At 42.3% G+C, this 15868-nt stretch overlaps 1 protein-coding gene across 1 annotated transcript; it reads right to left on the bottom strand.

Annotated features, from left to right (window-relative positions):
* Positions 1-4298: 4298 nt before the first annotated feature.
* On the bottom strand, positions 4299-15631 carry umodl1 (uromodulin-like 1). Its single transcript, XM_070844001.1, has 17 exons — positions 15556-15631; positions 15021-15263; positions 14589-14747; positions 13769-13896; positions 13391-13574; positions 12644-12796; positions 11337-11585; positions 10866-11123; positions 10235-10347; positions 9872-10085; positions 8948-9103; positions 7805-8739; positions 7540-7700; positions 7036-7272; positions 5432-5588; positions 5259-5343; positions 4299-4687 (listed from the first exon to the last, which is right to left on the bottom strand). Exons 1-17 carry the CDS (start codon positions 15629-15631, stop codon positions 4500-4502), a joined length of 3696 nt encoding a protein of 1231 aa, XP_070700102.1. The 3' UTR covers positions 4299-4499.
* Between the last annotated feature and the right edge of the window lie 237 nt (positions 15632-15868).

Here is a 15868-nt window from a genome sequence, read left to right as displayed (position 1 = left end):
TAATTGTCCCTTTGCTAACAGCTGATATCCTCGAAGTGTAGATGAGAGGAGATGTCACATTTATTGAAATACAAGAGATGTTGGATATGTTTTAAACAGTGTGGAAGGTAAAACGCCAGCGTTTGCTCGTGACTTACACAACTTCCTAGCTTAAAGTTTAAATAGAAGTAGCATAACTTTAAAACTTCCCCGGGCTGGATGCTGAGTCACTAGGTAACTGATGAAAATATAATTATTGGTTAACATAGTTGCCATAATAATTTATTATGGGGTGATTAATATAAATGATTGTGTAATGTTTTCAATTACTTTAATGGTGTCAAAGTTATGTCCGACTTTTCTAAAGTCTAATGATTTAGGTTAGCTGTCCTTACGGGAGTCAGCAGAAGGATGCTATGGTGGAGATGTAGCTACGTGCTAACTGTTTCCTGAGTTAGACACCCGTTAGCACTGCTGCTTTTATAAGGAATAACATCCAACAGCCTATGTTTGCTAACATTAGCCAGCTCATCACACTGTATGCAGTTGCATTGCTAACAACTATGTGCACAGCTAGCTAATGTTAGCAAACAAACATGGTTGAATACTAATTTTGAGTTACTTCTGTTGTAACTTCTGTGACTGTAGTCCATGTGAGTTATGGAGACCGGGGGTGTCTGACTTGGATTGGGACCAGTTTTCCCACGATTTTAATGTCCTCTTCATTCACAATACTCCACCAATAAATTAACACTATACTGTGAATGTAGCTCCCCAGTCCACACTGTAGTTTGCTTCTCTTGGATATCCATACATTTGTTATTATTTCATTTGATATATTTCTCACAGATATTGTTGAAAAAGCCCTATTGATGTGCTGGATGTGTAACACATGACAGGCCAAGCCACTGTGACCCATGGGGCAGGACTTAGCAAAGGGCCAATTATACTTTCTTTGGGTTTTTCTACCACATTCATTTTTTTACATTCAACAAAAGATTGCAATTTTTTTAAATTAAAGCCCCCCCCCCCCAAATTTATAAAATGTTTGTATGAAAAAAAAGTATGAAAAGTATGAGTTTCCTCACTCAGATGTTTGACCGTCACTGTGCAGAATGATGTATGAACATCTGGATGTATCAGCCAGTTTTGTGACATCACAGCTGGAGTAGAAGCCAACGACGATCCAATATGAAACTTAAAGTTAATGTAAGTGGGAAGTGGTAATCTGAAACCTCCAGTGCACAAACATTTTGTGGAAATGGAACAATGAGGCTTTAATGACATGATTTAATTTTTTTGAGGAAAAGCCATTAGACATTATTCTAAGCAAACTATTCTGCTATGTAAATTTTACAAGGGAAAAAATTTGTTTGTTTCGTATTGCATCCATCATGACTTCATCAGTGTTATAGGAGTGCAATAATTAATTGGTGGAGCACTCTGTCAGGAGGGGATCACTGAAACTGGAACTACTGAGCTGGTCCATTGTCAAAGAAAGAAAACTAGGACTGAACCTGCACTGCCGTCAGCATCAAAAAGGAAGGAGCAGTGGATTACCTACTTCCCTTTAAAAGCACAGGCAGCATTTTTGGAAGCAATTTCTGGCAACCGTTTTGGGTTCCTCTATAAGACAGGTACTCATGTTTCATTTATGGCTCACAGTCCAAAGCACAAGGCAAAGATAGATTAAGAAACCAGACTAAGCAGCTGGTTTGAGGCCTCAGAGTGGATAAGCTGTTTTCTTGTCACAGTCCATACTGCTCCTCATTAGACTGGCTCTCCTTCATTACTGCTGCTAACTTCATAGCAAGTGACAATGCAGGGTTATGCTCACATCCCCTCATATGTGCACAAACATAACACAATATGCATATACAGTACAGCTGAGCTTGCTGCTTCAGTGTCTCATCACAACTTACAATGGTGCTGAAGATCTCTGGGATTCATGTAAGTGTGCACCAAGAGACTGTTGTCTTTAATGAGCACTGGGGGAGGGGACGTAACTCTCAATCTGTCAGTTTTAATCAGCAAGTCAGCCATCTTGATGAAATACTCACAAATAATTGGAAACCAAAGACGACTGTGCAAACAGAGGGGATCACCAATCTGTCAACACCAGTCCTGCTCTGTTTCAGAAGTTATTATAACCCTGGTATTTTTGCTGTGACACTATTGATGCAGTTTTCAGACACAACGATATGTAAGTATTATCAACAAAGTTACATAAAGCAGTAGTTGGTCAAGGTGGAACTGTGACTGCTGACACCCTGGACTGGTCAGTTAGTTGAACAATTAACTATAATATATATGTATATATATATATATATATATATATATATATATATATATATATATATATATATATATAAAACTATACATTGGTAGCTGGTTTATTTGCATACTTGTCTCTGAGTTGTAGTGGAGTGCCATGTACCTCAGATTTTCACTTGAGTAAATGTACTTACTTACATTTCACCACTCGAACACATGAATTAAATTGATCGACAGGCTAAAGTCACATAGCTGCTGACCACTACCACTGTAAAACAGCCCGAGGCTGCGTAATTACGCTGCTTAGAGGACGGTCCTGAGCTGCTCTAGAAATACACAGCAAGCATGTTTAATTAGTAATAACCTGTAAGAGTGAAAGCCTTTGGACATCCCTGTCCATCTATATCCAGCACACACACACACACACAGTGCAAAGCATGATGAATGACTGTGACTCAGAGCCGCCCTGACCTGGAGGAACAGAGAGAGACAGACGTGGGAGGGGAGACACAGATGTGGCTCTGCTGCTTTCCGGAATATCACCATACAGAGTGGAAAAACTCATTTCTCCTCCAGAGCACGCCCCTAATCCCCGAAGCCTGATTTATGAATTCAGGAATCACTCCCTAGATACTTGTTTTGTGTATTTAACAATGAATTGTTTTTGCTACTTGTGGCCACTGTGTGTGTGCGTGTGTGTTATAAATGATCAAGCACCTGCACATCGCTGTTTTTACAAGCCAAGGCCATCCAAAGTAAACTAAATGCAAGACCGTACTGAAACTCTCATTAAAAGAGGCAGAGGAAATCTGAAGTAGGAGCCCAGAAATTTGCATCCCATCTGCACACACTGTCATGAATCCATAATAAAGGCACATTTCAGCCGATTTCATGCTTTTAAACTCAAATGATTCCCCGCTCTTTCTCGCCCCTTTGATCGTTGTTGCTCTCCCTCCCTCCTCCCATCCATCATTCCCTCCATCCCTGCACCGGGCTGTTGCCATAGAGACGGGTTGCCAGGTCTCAGACAGTGCGACTGAATGGGTTAATTAGGAGGAGGAGCATTTGCAGCCCTCCAGATGGTAGTAAGGCCCAGGTCTCCAGGGACCTCCTCTCAAAGAGAAAGCCTCTCCTGTTTAGTATGCAGCCCCTCGCCGTCGATCCAGGAGCTGCATTTATGACCCTGTAGTCAACAATGTGGGATTGTGGGAAGTGAGGGGAGAAGCTGGATCCCCCTCCTCAGGTCTGCTCGACTGTGAAAATCTTACTGAAATAATTTTTCTTAAGCCCTGATCTGATCAAAGGGGCAACATGACGCCCCCTCCCTCATTACGACTCCCATCCGATCCAAAAACAGATGAAAGATTTTGGCTATAATAGCAACCTTTGCTTATTTCATCTCGTACCTTTTGTTGTCCTCTGTAAACAATATAGACCTGGTGTCTCTATGCATGCAGGAAGCCATCTTGCCTTGTTTCTATAGACTGAAGAAGTGTGTCAGCAGCACCCCCCAGTGTCTGCACTCATACACGTTTATTGTCACACCACTTTTTGGACAGAGTTTGTACCAGTGAGTACAGGATGAATATTTCAGATGTGCAACACACAGTACAAATGCATAAATATAACAGTAGAAAAATAGCAGCTAAAAGAAAATAAAGTGATAACTGTGCTTGACTAGAATTGTAGATTGCATCTGTTAAGCATATTTAACCACATGAACACGTCCATTTACACAGAGATTTGCAGCACATGCGAGTTCAGCGCAAACTCATTACATTACAGATTTAGATGTGAATCGTGCGGTGAAATGTTCTCCATACTCAGCGGATATTTTCAATACATTTTCTCTGCAGTGTGATAACGTTTCATGTTTCTTGTCTCAAATAAAGGCAAAATATAGCTTAAAACTTCAAGACAGAAACACTGAACTTCTAAAACGTGTTAACAAATTAGATGTATTTTTTTCTTTAATGTCAAGCAAAATATTTACAATCTCTATATCTGACATGCCAGTGAGCAGCTACTCTATCATTTAAATATCTGTAATATGTGTGGAGGGAGGGGGCAGGAGAGATATAAATATAATCTGTACTTCATTCATTGTTTAATGTGCAAAGATTTGCAATGTGTGGTGAGAACTAGTATGTGCATGGAGCAACAGCACCACTCAGTGGTAGCTCACCAGGTGGATCTGCTGCTGTGGGGATGCTCAAGTTCTATGACTGCTGGGTGCTGCTACACCTCTAGGTGTTAAAGACAAGGTAGGTGAAGTTCTCCTGCTTGGGCTTGACGCTAAAGTTGTAGTGTCCGATGCGGTTTCTCTGGTAGTAGAAAAGGCAGACGAAACCAACGATGAAGAAGAGTGACAGGCCGATTCCCAGACAGGCGAGTCCAACTATGTGAAGAGTGGTATATTCCTCCTCCAGGGACTCTGCAAGAGGATGAGAGGGGTTAAAAATAAGTGAACAAGTGAGAGGATTCATCTAAAAACAAAAAAAAGGTGCTGCAAAGTTAATCTAAAATACTGTGACGACTGTGAAGATGTGGTTATTGTAACAACCTTTCAGCGCACTCGGCCTACAAAAAGATCACATTTTCAGTTGCACTCATGAGCGTGTGCAAATAAGTAATTCACTTCAGATGACGATAGCTCAAATATATTTAATCAGGTTCAGGCCCCCTGAAATCTGTGTTTCCCATTGCTCCACTCAAACGTGCCTCTCCAGCTGCCTGCTGGTAGAGACTGCAGCACTCCTCAACAGTTAGATGGACTATTCACAGCTTAAAATGGACACTCTGGTGTATAATGGACACTGAAGATCTAGATGGCTGTTGTGGAGAGCAGCAGCTGAAGTGCCACTGTTACTTCAGCTGGAATTAAATCCTATTTTTGACTTAAATTTATGCACAGTGGAGGCATGAAGCTAAAATCATCTATTTTCTAGAGGAGGGAAATATATTATCATAGAGTAGATGTTGTTATTCTGTGTAAATGTAATCACCGTCATTTGACCTCAGGAGAGGCCCGGAAGAACCGAAAGCTGTTCCAACTGTGTTTGATGTCCGAGCTGTTCTTTGTAGACAGTCCTGCAAGAAAACAAGAGCCAAGAGGACAAAAATGAGAATGTCTTCCCCAACATTTGAAAAGTGAACATTTTGGATAGGATGTACTCACAGGCACACAGGTGTCTGATCCGAGCTGCACACAGATCTGGACCTGGCAGTGCAGATAAATCACATTGAGGTTGACGAAGGAGAATATCTGCACGGACACACGTGATGAGCTGGAGTTCCCGTTCATCAACACCTCGGTGTATGTGTTCAGGGAGCAGCTGTGGAGACAGAGACAAGGAACTGAGAAAACCCAACAGCAATAACTTTTAGCTAATAGTCTTTGTCTGCACTTGATATGGTTGTGAATTGAGTCTAAACCAACTATTTAATGACGACCCCAAACAATATTCAATCCTCCCTGTCAGGTTGGTTTTTTTTTTCATTTCATTGCTAAACACAAACTTTCTAACTAGGCTCCTGTTTGGACTGATAATCTCTAGAATCAGCAAATTGCTTAAGTATAGCTGTGCTGGAAAATATTGCACAAGGAGGATGTGAACTCAGCCTTGAAGGGTGTTTTCCCTTTAAAGGAACAGTTCCGCACTTCGGGAACATACACTTACTTGCTTTCTTGCCAAACTTTTAATAAGGAGATCAATTGCACTCTTATGGTTTGTCAAATTATGAAGCTACAGCCGGGAGATGCTTTGCATAACGACTGGAAACAAACCTCTAAATCGTGCGAATGAATCTTTTATATCATGTTTGTTTATTGTGTATTTATCCTTACAAAAACTGAAGTGTAAAAACGGCACAATGCAGTTTTACAGGAGATGATGGATTATGTCTTTGCCGGCCACAATGACTTCCTGGAGTTTCGGCTGGTTGCCTAGCAACCTCACGGTGAGGACAAGACTCGGATAAATGTGTGCGGATTAAACAAACAAGATGTCGTCGTGTGTTACTGTGTTAATTGGTGAGCTTTAAAGGTGGCGGAGGGGGAATGTGTTACCTTTGAACAGATATATTGACACAGACGTGACAGTGGAATCAATTTTCTCTTTTAACCCTCAGCAGGATAATGAAGGGAAAACTGTGTTTATCCAGTTTCATTGTAGTTTGTCTGTTTGTTTAAAAACTGAATTTTATGTTTGACTCATTACGATCTCAGCATGGAGGGGTCTGACTACTATGACCCTTTTTCTGAGTCTGTCAGCAGTGTTCTCATGAAAGCGTTACATTAGTATTTTATTTTGAAAAACATTAAGGAAAACAGAGAGACTTCTCAGTATGATTAACTCCTTTCTTATCAAAACAACATTTTGTTTTTCAAGATAGTAGTCCCATTATCATGAGAAAACAACTTTGTTATGCCGACATAACAAAATAATTAACTCATGATCTCGAGATGGATAAAATAAACTGATTGCTACCACAATTTTCTGTGAAAATCGGTCAAACATACTGAATTTTTATATTTTTAATTCATACATCAATATACAAGTAAATGTTGTAAAACTGTTAGCACCCCGTATGCTCATCAAGTGACCCCATCCAGCGTCCTGACCCCTGGCCTGGGATACTCTGGGGTAGTGGGAATAGTAATGGTAATGGTTTGTAAAAAAGTGGTTGTAATTAAAGCGAGAGAAAGAATAAATGCAATAGTTATAGCAGCTGACTGAAATACTAATAGAAGCAGTGAGAGTGTTGCAGGTAGAGGCAGACCTGTTCTCCAGGAAGATGTGGGTGGAGGGGTCCACTGGGCTTAGGGTGGGAGTGGCCCAGCATTTGTTGATGACCACTTTAACCTGCTCTGAGGAGGTGTTGAGGCTGACCTCCACCACCACGGCCTCCTCAGGAGACAAGCTGTAGTTGTGGGGTAGAGGCATTGTCCCGTTCATCAGCTGCACTGTCACCTGAAAGGAGCCCGAGCCCATTATGATGTCTTTGATCATGTCATGCCTGCAGATGGATGAGAAACAAGGACGTACAGTCATAAATACAACAGTCATCAAACTACCAGCACTTAATTAACATATTTTAACTTGGTTATGTTCATATTGTATAGTGGCTGATTGTTGGAGCTGCTGATATTTTAGGGAAAAGCACATTAAAATCCTGGTGTGTGTGTGTGTGTGTGTGTGTGTGTGTGTGTTTCACTCTTATACTGGATGTCTCATAAATTTCGATCTTATCGTGAAAGAGGATTTCACAGGCAAGTACAAGTACCCCATAGAGCCGAAGTCAGCAGAGAGAAGCATGCTCTTCATGTAGGTACACATGATGGGAACCTCCAGCTGTATCCTGGGTGCCTCCACTGTTCCACTGGGTGCGGTGTACGGAGCCATGGTGTTGAACAGGGTTACAAATGCATTGTAGTGACTTTCATTCTAAAATACCAGATGTCGAAAGCAGTTTGGGTTATTTTCATGAATTCATACATTTCAGCATTAAAGAAAGGAAAGAGCATAGATGAAAATGCAACAGGCCTCACATGTACAAGCGTAGTGGCGCACTCATCCCAGGCCACAGTCAGCTGGACGTGGGTGGCATTGCCTCCGTTGACACCGCAGCTCAAGAGGCCCAGGTATAGGGTGCTCTCCCTGATTTTGTTGCTCTGAAGAAAATCTCTGGCAACTGTCACAGTGATGGCACTAACTCTGCACTGGACTGAGATGGCCCCTTGCATAGGGGCACTGGTGGCACCTCTCAGGGCATTGGTGGGTGGAGCTGTAGCGTTGGTAGTGGGGTTGGTAACAGTGGTGGTAGGGGTAGATGTCATTGCAGTAGTGGTGATTGTCGGGGCAGTAGTGGTGGTGGTTGGGACAGCCATGGTGAGTACAGGGGCTGTAATGGTTGTAGGGGCAGTCGTGGTGATTGTTGGGGCAGTAGTGGTGGTTGTAGGTGCAGTCATGGTGAGTGCAGGGGCTGTAATGGTTGTTGTTGGGGCAGGATTAGTGGTTGTAGGGGCACTAGTGGTGGTTGTAGGGGCTGTAGTGGTTGTTGTTGAGGCAGTATTAGTGGTTGTAGGGGCACTAGTGGTGGTTGTAGGGGCTGTAGTGGTTGTTGTTGAGGCAGTATTAGTGGTTGTTGGGGCAGTAGTGGGGGTTGTAGGTGCAGTCATGGTGAGTGCAGGGGCTGTAGTGGTTGTTGTTGGGGCATGATTAGTGGTTGTAGGGGCAGTAGTGGGGGTTGTAGGGGCTGTAGTGGTTGTTGTTGGGGCATGATTAGTGGTTGTAGGGGCAGTAGTGGGGGTTGTAGGGGCAGTAGTTGTTGTTGTTGATGCAGGAGTGCTGGTTGCAGAGGTAGACGAGGTGGTAGCTTGGGCAGTGGTTACACCTGTGACAGCTGTTTGTGTTGCCACCAGTGAGGCAGACGTGACGGTGGTGAAAATCCTTCCACTTGTTGATATAAAGACCGTGGCGATACCTGGAGTAGTGGTTACAGTGATTAAAGCTGGATCACTGGTTGGGGGTGTTGTTGGAGAGTAAGGGGTCGCACCAATTGTAGAAAATATTGTGGGGGTCAGTGGTGGTGTCGTTGTCTCTGAGGTAGCGATTGCTGCAAAAGACAAAATGCAGAGATATTCTGTCATCATTTAGGGCACATAATGTGTCAAATGATTCTTTGCCTGTACCACACTGTGAGACTGTACCTTGACAGACCCGTCCAGGCCTTTCTGGCTTGTCATCTATAAATCCATCCGAGCAAACACAAGCGTAGGAGGCCCAAGTGTTTGTACATGTAGCCCACTGGGAACAGTCATTTTCCCCTGAAGCACATTCATCAAAATCTACAAAAAGCAAAATAATATAACAAAATAATAATAAGTCAGACTTTCTGTTGTTCTTTAGTATTGTACTGGCTTGTAAATAGTTTCTACTTGATAATCAGAAATAAATAAGTCTCTGCATTACAGTTTAGTTTTTCCACACTTTCACTTGCTTGAATTTAACAAAAATCTGTTGGTAAGAAAAAATGAAAAAAATTGAAAAAATTGTTTTATAGCAAAATAGTTGTAAAAACTGGAAATGGATAATAGGAAGCTTTGTAGTTTTTATTTTACAATATTTCTGTGTCATGGTGGTCACTTTGTGGTGCACTTCCATAAATTTAGAGGACTCACAAGAGCCATATTGAAGATGGTCAAAAATGAGGTGGCCCTTTAGGCCCTGATACTGATCAAGACCCCAAAACAGTGCATCCTCCAAGTCCTATGATGCAACTTGATGTTATCGTTTTGTGTGTGGTACCCTGCAAGCCTGGTAAATCCTTAAATCTTTCAAACTTCTACGCTCAGTTTGCCATTTGTAACAAAGGCTTTCTGATACGACTTTGAAGTCTCCGAGCCGTAATACGCTCCCCTCAGAGCGACAGAAGATACGATTCAACTGTTTTCACAGGCTCAGCAGTGCTGATCCTGAGTAACTAATCTAAGCTAATCTTGATTATCTTACACTGCACAGAGAGATACTTTTAGAATTTTAAAGGTATTCTTTGAAGAACTTCCTGGGGATTTTACACCTACCATTGTTAGAACAGAGAATAGACTGGGACGTACCATTAATGCTTGTGTTTTCCACTGTGTATTTAGTGCTGTTCATCAGGGAGTGCAGCAGAGCTGTGGACACATTACTGATGTCTTGGCTTTGACTGGGGGTGAAGATGACTGTGAAGTCGACCACCACACTCCCTGGGGAGAAGCCTCTGATCTCGATCCTCACCTGGCCTGAATCCACCAGGGCCTTCATCTCTGCAGACAGAGCCTGGTAGATCTGTTGGTGACAAAGGAAACAGAATAATGATGGATGAGTGGATGAAACAGCAAAACCTGTTCATTCATCGTAATGGACACACTTACAATGAGCGGAATTCTATTCAAAGACCACATTCAGTCACTGGATAATCCCCGTAACACACCTACCTCGTCTGTAATGCTCTTGCTGAGGTTCCTGTAGGCCTGGCTGCTGGTGTTCTGCAGATCATCAGTGAACTGGATGTTGGTGAGCCGTGCTGTGGCGTCAAGAGTCTGAGCATCTAGGAAGGAAAAGCCTTACTTGGTACAATGGAAACATTTGCTACAATTAAAGTCTTCCCCTCTTCCAGGCCAGCGTTTTTCTTCTTTACACACATTTTGTAACTTTCCGTATTACTTCCTGGGATTGTATTCAGCGGTTGCATCTTTAAAAATCAGTTTGAGTAAGTCAGTTCCTTCCCCTGTGGCTGTATAATAATTTTGCTAAAAACGCAGTGGAGTGGGACTCCTTCCACACAGAGAAAATAAAGATTCCTGCCATTTTGATAGCTTAGATTCATCCAAATTTTTCAGTATATTTAAAGAGAAGCAATAGCAACAAGTAAACAGCTTATTTTTTAATCCTAACAGTAACATTGTCATCAAAACTGAAACTGCACATCATATCACAAGTCATTACTTGTGTACTGTAAGTTATCCCACCACAAAGCTATGCCCAAGCTGTAGGATCATGGCATTATTGCATATGATTTAAAAGGGCACTGGAACATCCAGCTTCATTTTGGTGCACAGCTCTTACCCGTCCTTACTGATGTGCAAAGGGCGGCTCCTTGGCTTCCACAGGCATGAGGTGTGACAGTAACATTGTAGAGCACGCCAGGCTGCAGCCCCCTCACATCCAGCATGGTCTGAGTGGTTCTCAGATCACAAATGACCTTTGACCTCCTGCTTACAACAACCTGGTAGGTCTGGTTTGTCTGAAACTGGCTGGACCAGTAGACACAGAAGGAGGTTGCTGTGACGTTAGCCAATTGTAAGCTGGTGATGCTGGGAGGAGCTGGTGGTGTGTAGTGGGGCAGGGACGGGAAGAGTAAACAGTGTTATCATTAATTCAAATAAAGAATGAATTTGAATAAAAAATGTAAAGTAAGATCAACCACATTTAATTACATGTCTAGAGATATAAAGTCAAATACCTCCTCCCACAACACCTGCAACGTTGTGTTGTAAATCAAAATGTGGAGAATTAAAGCAGCCTTGTGATTCTTACTGCATGTGGTTGTTGGCAGAGGCGACTCCACAGTGGAGCTCACGCTGCTGTAAGGTGCAGAGTCTGTCCACTGCTGAGCATCTGATGAATTATAAGGGACAGAGCTCGCATTACTCAGAGCTGTAGTCATGCTGGTCTCAGTGGAGTTAAAGATACCCATGGTGCTGTTGCCCAGAGGGTCCTGTGTGGTCTTGAAAGCAGGGATGTAGGTTGTGTTCATTGCTGGATGGTAGGTAGGCGGGGGCTCAGCTGGGTAGAAAGAATACAAGTCGATGTTGAGTCATGGGTCATGTGACATAAGAGGTGGGTGGGTCCGGCCAGTTACACTATATGTTTACCAAGTGGTTCTCTCATCACAGATGTACACTAATAAGAAACTCAGCAGATTACAGCTTGCTTGGAGTTTATTTTAGCCCCTCTGTGGGGTGGTGACAGAATGTTGTCACGTTAAAAACTACGGCTTCCTGGTTTGAGCAGCACCGACCAGCCTGAGGAACTTTGGCTCCTATTGAGCATCAGCTCCGTTTTAAGGCAGTGGTTGGTTTCCCACAGGTTTGTTTGTGCCTTGTGAAAAGTTGTGCATAGACTTATCATTCTTACCATGTTTGTGTTCAGAGAAACATTTCTTGTGATTTTTTCACACAACTGTCGGTGTGGGTGGTGCTTTCCTTTGTTTCACCTCTTGTTTATGAGAATCTAAGAGAACTTACAAATGAAGTGACCCTGATTACAATGTAAAGGCAAGCCCAAGTAAATACCGTTTACCCACAAAGAACTGTATTATCTGTCTTCAGCTCCGCTCCTCTATGTTAGCTGCTGGAATCCCCTTTGACCCTCAGCCGACTATTCATCCTTCGACATGTTGGTTTAATAAATGCAAAAAGTATGAGAGAGACATGCAACTCTTACTTATGAGGAATTATTATTAAAGACAAATACCTTCCTCATTTATCTAAGACAACTATCGCTCTGTCTTCACCAGAGGTATCATTTCCACTGGGGGTGCACCTGATATATACCTGATCTGTATATATATGAAGAAACTAACATCTATATTATTGTATATACCTTGTTTGTTTTGTGTTAAGACTCTCTGATTTCATTGTCATCTCACCTCCCCTCCTCACACACACACACTCACACAAAAACACACACACACACGCAGAAACACACACACACTTCTGAAACCAAACCTATACGTTTGGTCTTCATCAACTGTTCACTGTATCAACTTTTACTTTCTGCTGCAACTCGACTCATTCTGAACCATGTGGTAAAACAACAGGTAAATATACATATTTGCACACACACAGTCTGACCTGTGCAGTGGGCTCCAGGGTTGCTGGGATCCACATCAACATATCCTTGGCGGCAGGCGCAGTGGTATGAGCCCTCTGTGTTGTTGCAGTGTGCCTGAGGGGAGCACTGACGGAGAGCTGGCTGTGCACACTCATCCACATCTGCAGTCAGAAACATTGGCGAAAAGGTTAAATATTTTTCTAAAAACTAATTCATAGGGAAAGACATTTAGATGAAGTAATGGCCATGCATTTTGAATTAGAAATGCTATAGTGAAAAAAATGAAAGGACATTATCACACTGGCATAAAGTGTTTAATGAAATTTGTGCCCACAGTGCAGAGAAGAAAAGCAATTATTTGTTAAAGAACTTGATGTGTATCTGAATGTGTGCATAATGGTTACTTGTTACTGTGTCTTTAGTGCAAATGTGACAAATATGACTGATTTGTGTGTGTGTGTGTGTGTGTGTGTGTGTGTGTGCGCGCACGTGTGTGTTCATGCACTCGCTCTGGTGTTATTTTCCGCTATTGCAGGAAACATCCCACAGATGACTGTCACTCAAATAGAAGTGGTGGGAGAAGGAAACTGTGGTGCGGCTGACTCATTTTTTTCCTGAACACCATGTTCTCTGCAACATGAATCACCCTCAAAACTCTACAAGAATGTCATTTCTCAGAAGAAAGAAAGAAAAAAAAACCAAGTGGCTTCACTGAGAGATGACTGCGTTTCTACTGAACAACCACGTCTCCTCACCTTCCACGGTTACAGATGACACCTCCTGTATGTGCTTGAGCAAGAGATGCAGCCTTGATGTGACATTGTACAGTGAAAGAGTAAAGTTGCAGTCTATCAGCAGTGAGGTGGCAGTTCTGTAGGGATGCACTGGCCATGAACTGAGGTAATAGACTGAAATGTCAGACTGCAGAGCTCCAGTCACCTATTAGTGGTGGAGAGACAAAAAAATATTCAATGTGAATAATATAAATAAGTGCAATGATTTTCTAATAAACACAATTTCTAGAGTGTGTGCTGGTAGCTGGCTAGTGGTCTTGGCAGCATATTATATTATTACATGTGCAGCAGAGGTCTTAACAGTAGCAGAAGCAGTATCAGTGTTTGCAGTAATATTACCACTGCTTGTAGCAATCTAATGTGATTCAGATGTCCTCCAGCGCTGGACATCAGCTGCTGATAGTCTGTCTTCACTGTCACTGTTGCATTCAAACGATATCCTCCATTCTCAGAATAACTTGCTGAGCCTGAAAGTCAAGTTAAAAAGGTAAGTTTACTCAAATCACACAGAAAACCCATATTTTCCTAGTATAACTCTTTAGTTAATAAACCCTAGGTTCTAAAGGTTTCGCTGGAACTATGTATTCAGAAGAAAATTGTTTCATTAAAAATGGTTCACTGTGTTTTAAAGTGAGACCATGTCACTTGTATGACAAAAAATATTAGTTTCCTCGTGTTCAAAATGATAACTTGAATTCATGAGCAATAAAACAAACCCCTGCTCAATACAATGCACTCAGGGGTTTTGGTGCCATCGACTCACTCGGTCTGGTATGACCACGTGCTTAGCGTGGCTAACGTTAGCTGAAGTTAGCAAACATTAGATAGATATTGTTGAATAAATGATTTTACTTAGTCAGGTCTCTAGTTTTATGACTCTTTTCTACAACTGCTACTGATATACTACACTTTATCCTGTTATTGTCACTTGTAGCCACAGTTGCACAGTAAGTGTAATGCTTACTTTAAATGTAATGTTTCAGTCTGTTCAACATGGCAAACAACAGTCTGAAACATCTGCACGGCTAAGAACCAGTGAGAGAGTATGTTTTACATAGTGATTCGAGTGATAAGACTAAGAATACAAGGCTTTCCCCACAAAACGATATTAGTTGCATACTTTAATAACAAATAAAAAGCAATCAGGATGAATACTAACTTGCAGGATCACTGCACAGAGAGCGACCCAATCTCTGGCAGCACTTCTGCCAGCCTGGGCAGTCCATGTCCCACTCACAGTCCTCATCTCCGGGACACGATCCATGTGCAGTTGGACAGGATCCTGGCTTGGCAGTAAACTCCACACTCCTGTTTACAGCTTTGTTCAAAGGAAATAACATGTTACAGGCCATGTATTAGCAGTGAGATATTTGCAGCAGAGTGGTTTCTGTGCATCCATCTGGTGTCTTGCACACAGTACTGCACGCTGAAAGGTCATGCTGATTACTTGTCTGTCTACAGCATGTGATGCTATATCATCACACGTGAACAATACTTGTACAGAGGTGCTTAAAATCTACCAGGTAACAGAATAATAATGTCTCTTCTAATCTTCAACCCATTGATAATAAAGGATGTGCAGTACACTCACGCAGGGCACAGTAACGACCGACTTGTTCGTAGCCGTTGCAGCACCCGGTCACCTGCTCCACCACTGTCTTGTACTCAGTCTGATGGGTCATCCTGTAAAGTGTGACTGAACATGTCTCCCAGAGGAGCCAGCCGCCGCAAGGCTTTGTCACAGTATAGGGGACCTTCTGCGTCACCAGGAAACTCACAGTCCTCGTCTCATTGTGAACACATAGATGGTAGCCAGACGTAGGTAGGCTATTTTCTGGAATTAAATACATCTTGCCAATTTTACAATTCCTCAAGTTTCCTTGGTAGATAGTCTCTGGCTGCATAATGACATCAGCTTTTACATCTTGAATTAACTATTAACAATGCTCCTTGATTCAGACTTTCTCATACAGTACAACACAATACATGTCAATCATCTGTGGGATTAGAAATGGTAAAACAAAATGAAAGCAGGCAAAGTGAGAAGCGTAAATCCTCATAAATGCCATATTCTTTTCTGGCAACACATCAATTTATGTTATTTTGTCATCTGCGTAGAGGCCTACCTTCATGTGCAGAGCTCTGTCCCTTACAGAGAGCCAGCAGGGCCGCGGCCACCCAGATGGAGAGCATCCAACTCATTTTTCACAGATCACAATATTAATCACATATTTAACAACCACATTGTGGGTGCATGTTTCTCTTGAGATGATGCTAACTCACTGTTCAGGGTGTGCTCAAAGACCAAATCCTCTGTGGCTCTGTGTTTCTCCTCCCCTCGTTGCACCATCAGTCCCTAATGGAACGCAAAATCATGGCAGTCAGCTAGCGGGTATTAGATTTGTGTGAGTTACAACTGTCAGTGTGCTGAAATTACAT

Source organism: Pempheris klunzingeri, chromosome 14 (assembly GCF_042242105.1).
Source record: "Pempheris klunzingeri isolate RE-2024b chromosome 14, fPemKlu1.hap1, whole genome shotgun sequence".
Taxonomy (NCBI): Eukaryota; Metazoa; Chordata; class Actinopteri; order Acropomatiformes; family Pempheridae; genus Pempheris; species Pempheris klunzingeri.
Note: the sequence above shows the minus strand (reverse complement) of the source record. Positions and strands in the feature narration are given on the sequence as shown.

What these genes read in the sequence shown, in the direction of transcription:
- umodl1 (XM_070844001.1), bottom strand. Translation starts at nt 15,631, where the DNA reads ATGAGTTGGATGCTCTCCATCTGGGTGGCCGCGGCCCTGCTGGCTCTC. An exon ending in TCTGCCAACAACCACATGCA is followed by an intron (nt 11,124 to 11,336) that starts GTAAGAATCACA and finishes ACACACCACCAG; the next exon opens with CTCCTCCCAGCATCACCAGC. An exon ending in GCGCCACTACGCTTGTACAT is followed by an intron (nt 7,701 to 7,804) that starts GTGAGGCCTGTT and finishes CTGGTATTTTAG; the next exon opens with AATGAAAGTCACTACAATGC.